The following is a 7,569-nucleotide window of genomic DNA, read 5'->3' on the forward strand; positions in this document are numbered from 1 at the left end:
AGTGGTCCTCATCATATAATGGGGGCAGAGGACACTGGACTACAGTCTCTCCCACAGGCTTGCCTAGGAGATGGTTTGTTTCCCAGCTCAACAGAGGAAAGGAAAGGAGAATAAAGCAGATGAATCGCTGAAACACAAAACAGGGAGATGAGGTAAAGACCTCTTTCTCCTTCTGGCAGTTGGATTCCTCTTTTCTACAGGAACATGCCTCCAAGGAATAAAACAGAGGTCACCGGAGGATCTTGTTAAGTGTGGTCCCTGATATAGTTAATGTGGGGGTGGGGCCTGAGATTCTGCAATTCTAACAAGCTCTCAGGCGATGCCCACGTTGCTAATAAACAGAATAAACATCAAATTTACTCTTATTTCAGTAGAGCCTACAATTAATTGAGTCCACTCTAACAAAGCCTCTTTGTAACACGTCCTTAAATTTTCAATATTCATTTCCTAAGTCTGGACTATAACTAGGATTCCTGTCATCTCAGAATTGTTGATTTTATTCTTCATGTAATTGCTTGAGGCATTCTTTCATGTCAAATGCCCTTTTTTTTCCAATTCCTATCCAATAGGAAACATCTGTCCCTGTTTCTATTTATATCCACTTCCTCTGGAGAGGACTCTAAAACAAGAAAACCATTCTTAAGGGTGGAAATCTTTGGCAGAGGCAATGGCTCCAAATAGAGAATTGTGTTATGAAACTCAAAGGTATTTGGGTCAAGATTCTATGTTTGCTAAGATCCCTTAGCTTCTCAGTCCCCTTCTTATCAACCAAAAGTACACTTTCTTAGAGGACTAGGCCTTCCGGACCGTTAAACCAGAAGTCACAGTAAAATCCGCTGTGGTTAACTGCAGTTGACAAGCATGTTGTGGCTCTAACCTTAGGCCCACACTGCTTAACCTTGTGACCTTGGCCAAATCCATGCAGAGCTTCCAGATTGCCTAAACACCCATCACCTGATCCATTCCAAGGGAGCCCTGCCAGTTACTGTGCGTGGGGCAGTGGGCAAATGGTGAATCAAAAGGATGTGGATTCAGAAGAGGGTGGATGAGCAGGGCTGGGCTGAAAAGAATACAAGTCAACTGAGCAGCTGGGGCACCCCCTGCAGCCTGTGCAGGAGCCAAACCTAGACCCCTGAGGACATTCTTACTCCCCAGGCTACACCAGCCAGATCTTTGGATGGCTGATTTCCCCATGTGTAAGTTGCAAAATAATGCACTAGAATAGGGACCATGAACCCCAAATACCCAGAGAGATCAGAAGGTGATATATGAGACAGAGTGGTTCTGAGACGTTAGAAAGTAGTGCCCTTTAAAGTAGTGAATGTACCCACGAGGGCATGCCCTGCCCAAAGGCCCTAGGCACTTCCTGCTGCCAGCAAATGGAGCCAAATCTAACCTTTAAAAAAACTTCCTGATTTAAAAAAGGGCAGCAAAAAAGTTCAATTTCTAAACATTGCGCAGGCCAAGTAAAACAGCCTCTGGGCCATGTTCGGCATCTAAGGCAACAGTTGGCCATCCCTGCCCCATCGATGTCCTTGCTTCTGGAAGGAAGAGGCCAAGTTCCAGCCATAAGCCAGTGCCGCAGTCCCTCCTCATGGTAACAGCAAGCGGCAGTGATCTCACTCTGTATCTATGAAATGAGGAATAACTAAACCTAAAATTGCTTTCCGTTGTAAAATTCTAGGATTCCAAATCGTATGTTGATGAGATCATCTTGAACTCTCAGCTCCTCTGTGGTAAATACAAGCTATACTCAATATGCAATCCTTTCCTCAGCCTCCGATGAGAAGGAAATAACGAAATGGGCAGCTTCTTGCACTAGGCCCTGGAAACTCCACCACAAAAGCTGCAACTGCCCGCAAGGGGCTGCAGTTTATTCCAAGAGTTGTTCTTAGATAAACAACCCATGCTTGTGCAATTATTTCTTGGCAAAAACAACCTAAGGTTGTACATGCTGCACTGGTTTATAATTTAGGAGGATGTATTTCATTTTATGACTCAACTGCCACCACTGAAAAATAAATCATTGAAAAGGTAGTCAAACGGCACGTAATGGCCACATACACAAGGAGGAAGGGAAAAATACTCCGCAAGCCAGGCTGCTTGGGAGCTTCGATGATAAATCTCTTTCCGGTTTAGGAAATGCTACTTACCCCTGAGCAAACGGACAGCAAGGCTTCAACTATTAATATAATCAAATATTCCCAAAGCTACAACTGAGCCCTAACCTCTCTAAGTTATTTCTAGCTCTTTGAAAGACATATCTTGGAATTATTTATATTCTTATGTTTCAAAACTATTCCTGTGCCCAGTCCTGCCTGTACTCTTCTTAAATGTTCAGAAAATGCAAAGCTCACAATTTTACCAAACAAGAGTTTTGGGCGCTCCTTCAAACTCTCCTGTGTATCTTCAAAACAACCAAACTACCCTTTTCTGTTTCTTCATGACTAGAATACTATCATGGCTCCTACGATCTCCTAACCAGGTGCTCTCTTTACTCCAATACGCCCACCGAAAGACGCCCAGCCCCCCTCAGCAAGTCAGTTTTTCCTACATGTTAGTCTGCTGCAGCACCCAGGCTGGTGTTGGGATCGCTCCAAAAACCTAATCTCACTAGCCTGGCCTTCAAATTATTTCCCCAACTCAAATCTGCCTGCTTACTCCTTCCTCTACACCCTCCCCACATTCACACCCATGAATGCCACGTCTACAAAGATAGGGTGTTCCCAAAAACGTAGACACACACTTCGAATAATTATATAGGCAGTGTTTACTAAAATACATTTCATTTTTAAAACTGAGCTACCGGCTGTTAAAGTGTGTATACATTTTTGGGGGACACCCTGTATATCTGACATCATGGCTGTACTGAGCTAGTATCTGACTATAATATTATAGTATGGAGTAAAGTGAGGGGTGCAGAGTATGGGCTCAGTTAAGTGTCAGCTATGGTCTGTTTTTCTTTTCTACAACACAGCCTGAGCTCCTCAAGGACAGAGTCTTCGTGGCTGACTTCCCAGAAAAAAAGAGAAGGAAGTCTCCGTAACATACTGCCGGAAGCCAAAACATGGCTGCTCCCAGGCGGGGGCCAGCTGAGCTCTTATCCTGATTACTGTTCACGAATAAATATGTGAGGCCTGGCTCACCTCTCCATCGACGTTCTGCAAGCCATACTGCTCACAGATGGAGACCAGCTTCTTTCGGTTCAGGTGACCATCACGGGTAATCCCCAAATCTTCACAAACCTCCTGCAGTTTTTCTTCTATCCAGTCTTGGGGAGGGGCAGACCCACTTTGGGAGGCATTCAAATCATCGGGGTTCCAAAATCTTAGCTGGCCTGAAATAAAAGCATACATTGTGTTGTCTCCAAGGGGAGATTACAAAGGAAGAGACCTATCCTCAAAGAAAAAAAATGTGCTTTTTTTGAAAGTAAAAAATGATAGAAAAGACTATGAATGCTGATTCCATTTTGATTTAATCCTGAGGTTCAAATGCAATGGAACCACTGGTTCTCGGGCTGTCCCTAGGGCAGTGGTCGGCAAACTGCGGCTGGTGAGCCATATGTGGCTCTTTGGCCCCTTGAGTGTGGCCACGAAGTTTGAATCACACTACATGGGCACCTGCATGTGGTATTTTGTGGAAGAGCCACACTCAAGGCTGCAGTTTGCCGACCACTGCCCTGGGGCAATCAGGTATTTTTTTATTTTGTTCACTGGTAGTCATACCCGTGGAAGAAGTAGCTCTCGTGAGGCCAGGCCTAGGGTCTAGTCCTGTGTCAGTACAACGGAAAACATGTATAGCCTCAGGCTTTGTGACAGCGGGAGAGAAGGCTGGGTGAGAGGCATTCCATGGAGCTTTATCCACTCTGCCTCGCCTGGGGCTCCCTTATCATCTTCATGATCTCCACTCTCCTCTGGTCTAAGCACTAGAGAGTCTAGTCTGACACTGCTTTTACTGAGAAGAAAATAATTTCATGATAATTATCATTAAAAAATCATGTCTCAAGATTAGTTTGTTCCAAAATCTTTACACCTATAAATATTTTGACTGGCAAAACAGTCTAACTCCAAAGAATAAAAGGTTGTGAGCTGCAAATTATTAATTATCTATATATTAAGGATAACTTCTATCTAAAGACTTAAGGATAAAACTACTTATTTAAATATCACAATTTATTTTCTATTAAAAGTTCTCACTTCTAGTTCCATTTTCAACTTATCCATTTATTAGAGAGAGTCTTTAAAGTCATTACTTACACATGAGATAATCACTGGCACAATTTTGTGTGCCTGGAAGAACTTGGAGGGTTGAGAAGAGCATTTAGTATTATTTATCGAAGAGATTAAGCCCATTACTGCTGTATGTTTCCAGGCTGGAGACCTAGAGAACATGCTGTAATTGCACTTAAGTACAGATAACCTACCTGCCAAGGTGGGCTGTGCAGCCAGCTGAGGTTCTGTCAGCTGGGCCATAGTGCCATCTGCTGGCCAGAAGGTCAATGTGTTTTGATTTTTTTTAAAAAACTGAATTTATTGGGGTGACATTGGGCTTAATAAAACTATACATCTAAAACTTGTCAAGAGATAGGTCACTATTTAATTCAGGACTGTTCACAGATTAATTTCAAAGTTATCTATATAAGAGAGTAATTAACCGTAGTGAAATTCTACGCCTTAGTTCTCCTATCTTGCATGATGTTAAAAGTTAGTATTTTAGAACTATAAGCTGTCAGTTGGGCATGAATTTCCGTTGCTGATGTTCTTAAGGTGACTTCTCAGCTGGCCTCCAGCATGCAAGGCTGTTAGGTGAAGGCCAGGAGATGCAGGAAGGGGGGTGTGCAGAATGCCCGTGAACGGCAGCCCGCCCTTCCCTGACACACACTCAGCTCCTACCTTCTGCTTCGTACTCCTCACTGGGTTGCGTCTTCCAGTGCTAGAGGAGGCAAGAGAAGAAGATCAGTGCCCCTGAAAGCATCAGCTGCGTGAGTCACATGACCCAAGACCCCCTAGTGCAGTGATGGCGAACCTTTTGAGCTCCACGTGTCAGCATTTTGAAAAACCCTAACTTAACTCTGGTGCTGTGTCACATATAGAAATTTTTTGATATTTGCAACCACAGTGAAACAAAGACTTATATTTTTGATATTTATTTTATATATTTAAATGCCATTTAACAAAGAAAACTCAACCAAAAAAATGAGTTCACGTGTCACCTCTGACACGCGTGTCATAGGTTCGCCATCACTGCCCTAGTGCTTTCTCCTCAACCAGCCTCCCAGGAAACACCACACAGCCTTCTGCAGCGTTCCACCAAGGAACTGCCTTTCACGATTGCGAAGTCGCTTACTCCACAGCACAATCTGCCACAACCAGTAAAACCACGCCAGGGAAATATTCAGATCCCACCCACCAATGAGGGTTTGAGCGCACGCATGGATGAATGTGTTCCTCAACAGATGTGTACTGGGTGCCAGGGATTCTGCTCCATCCCTGGAATTCAACTATGATGAGGATGAACATATTTCTTGCCTCGAGAAATTTACATGTTAATGCAGACATGCAGGCAACACATAACAAAAACCAAAAAAATCAAACCAGGAAGTACAATACGGTAGTATATTAAGTGCTATGATGGGCAAGTTCAAGATGCTATGAGGGTACATGGGATCCTTCAGACTTGGGAGATCTGGGTAGACTTCCTAAAGAATCAATTACCTAAACTGAGACCTGAAGGATGAGCAGGAGACAGCCACGTGGAAAGTAAGGAGCAGTTACTGTTTGCTGAAGCAAGGAGGCAGGAATGAGCCTAGGGTGTTTGTGGCACAGTAGGAGGGTACAGATGCAACCCCCAAAAAGGTAGGCTAGAAAGGTCCAATATACATTGCCAGTAACTTACACTAAAAGCAGTGACATTGATCTGCCCTGGGCCACTTTACCCCCTTAGCATATGCTGTTACTACTACTGGGTCTTTTCCACGTCACAGCACAGAGCTGTGGTTTGTGTTGGTGCAACAACTGCACTTGGCCAAGGACACAAGTCAGAACCCCAATCCAGGCGTCGCTCCACTGGCCAACACGGCACAGGTCAGCTCCAACCAGGGCAACGAGTAGGTCCGCAGTGGCCTTGGCCTCGCCAGTGAGCTGCCTAATCACTGCCTTTGGGAGGTTCGACAACCATCCCAGGAAAACTCACTGAGGAAAAAAAAAGGTGCAATCCCCCCGCCCCACCCCCAGCTTTCAAAACCTGGCTGCTGTCTTAGCAAAGAGCCAGCTTTAGGAATGAAGCTGCTTTTGACATGTTACCAAGCCCCCTCTCTGTGCTGGCTGATTTCTTAGAATCCTGAAATAAACTCAACCGGAAAAAGAGCCTCGTTACTCCCGTCTCCAGAGCTTGGATTGCTCATGGCAGGCAGTGTGCGACCTACGATTCTTAGATTACAGGTTGACTTTCAGCAGCGTGTTCAGGTTGATATGAGTAAGCACACCTACTCTGTTCGTCTCGACACTCAGTCCTCTGCTCTTGGCTGAAGGACAGCCATCCAACAGGGCGTCACAGTTCCATGCTTTACTTAGAAACATACTGAAGATAACACCAATCCAGAGAGTTCCCCAAATTTTCGCCAAATTCTGAACTGAAACCACACACTAACAATGCTGAGATGGATTATTCCTGGCATACAGAAAAGACATCCAAAGGCAGTAACTCAAAATATGTAAGTCACGACAACTCATTCAGGTTACAACTGGAACTCACCGATACACGTGGTATGAGTGGAAACTGAATTAGGGTGCCATGTGATTTCTGCTTGTTTGTTTGATTACAATTTTATCAGCCCACATTTCCACATGAAGACATCTCCAACCTGGCGGATGTCCGTGCGTGGTGGGTGTGGGGAGGGAGCCGTGGAGTAAATAGTCCTCCATACATTTCCCGATATTATTTTTGGGGGCAGAACTCAACTGTTTGTATATTAAAAGTTTTAAATCAATAAAGTCCTATTAATAAAAGCACCCTGCCTGTCTGTCCTTCCCTATTTATTTCCTCATCCAAAAGAGCAAATAATTTATTTATTTACTAGAGGCCCGTTGCATGAAATTTGTACATGGGTGGGGTCCCGAGGCCTGGCCAGCGATTAGGGCCGATTTGGGCCTTCTGGCTGCCGGCCGGGCATTCCTTCTGGCTGCCAGCCGGGCATTCCTTCATTCTGCGCCACCCCCTGGTGGTCAGCGCACATCATAGCAAGCCATCGGTCTCCGGGTTGAACTTCCACGGGGACAATTTGCATATTAGGCTTCTACATATATATTTATTTTTTCAGAGCAAATGATTTAAATCCTCACACTACCTGGGCACTCCAAATGGGAAAACCATTCAGTATTGTACGGTGGACACACCCCAAAATAAAATGCATTAAATCCACCTACAGCAAGTAAAAATAGGTTTCTCTGGTCTAAGAATCATTTGGTTAAAAATAAAACCTAACAACTCACCAGCAGGGGATGGTTTAAACAGCACAAACTGACAGGAGAAATGGCAACATGAGTATCACTAGGTATGAGTAATAAAAGG

At 44.4% G+C, this 7,569-nt stretch overlaps 1 protein-coding gene across 5 annotated transcripts in view; it reads right to left on the minus strand.

Moving 5' to 3' along the window:
- NIN (ninein) overlaps positions 1–7,569 on the minus strand; it is an 88,599-nt gene that overhangs the window by 43,771 nt on the left and 37,259 nt on the right. For all 5 annotated transcript variants that reach the window (XM_006773770.2, XM_006773769.2, XM_006773775.2 and 2 more), the window contains 2 exons: positions 4,893–4,932; positions 3,147–3,337 (listed from right to left, as the gene is read on the minus strand). In XM_006773770.2, the coding sequence (XP_006773833.1) occupies positions 3,147–3,337; positions 4,893–4,932 (231 nt within the window). The remainder of the gene's footprint in view (positions 1–3,146; positions 3,338–4,892; positions 4,933–7,569) is intronic.

This window comes from Myotis davidii, unplaced genomic scaffold (assembly GCF_000327345.1).
Source record: "Myotis davidii unplaced genomic scaffold, ASM32734v1 scaffold847, whole genome shotgun sequence".
In the NCBI taxonomy this organism is placed as follows: Eukaryota; Metazoa; Chordata; class Mammalia; order Chiroptera; family Vespertilionidae; genus Myotis; species Myotis davidii.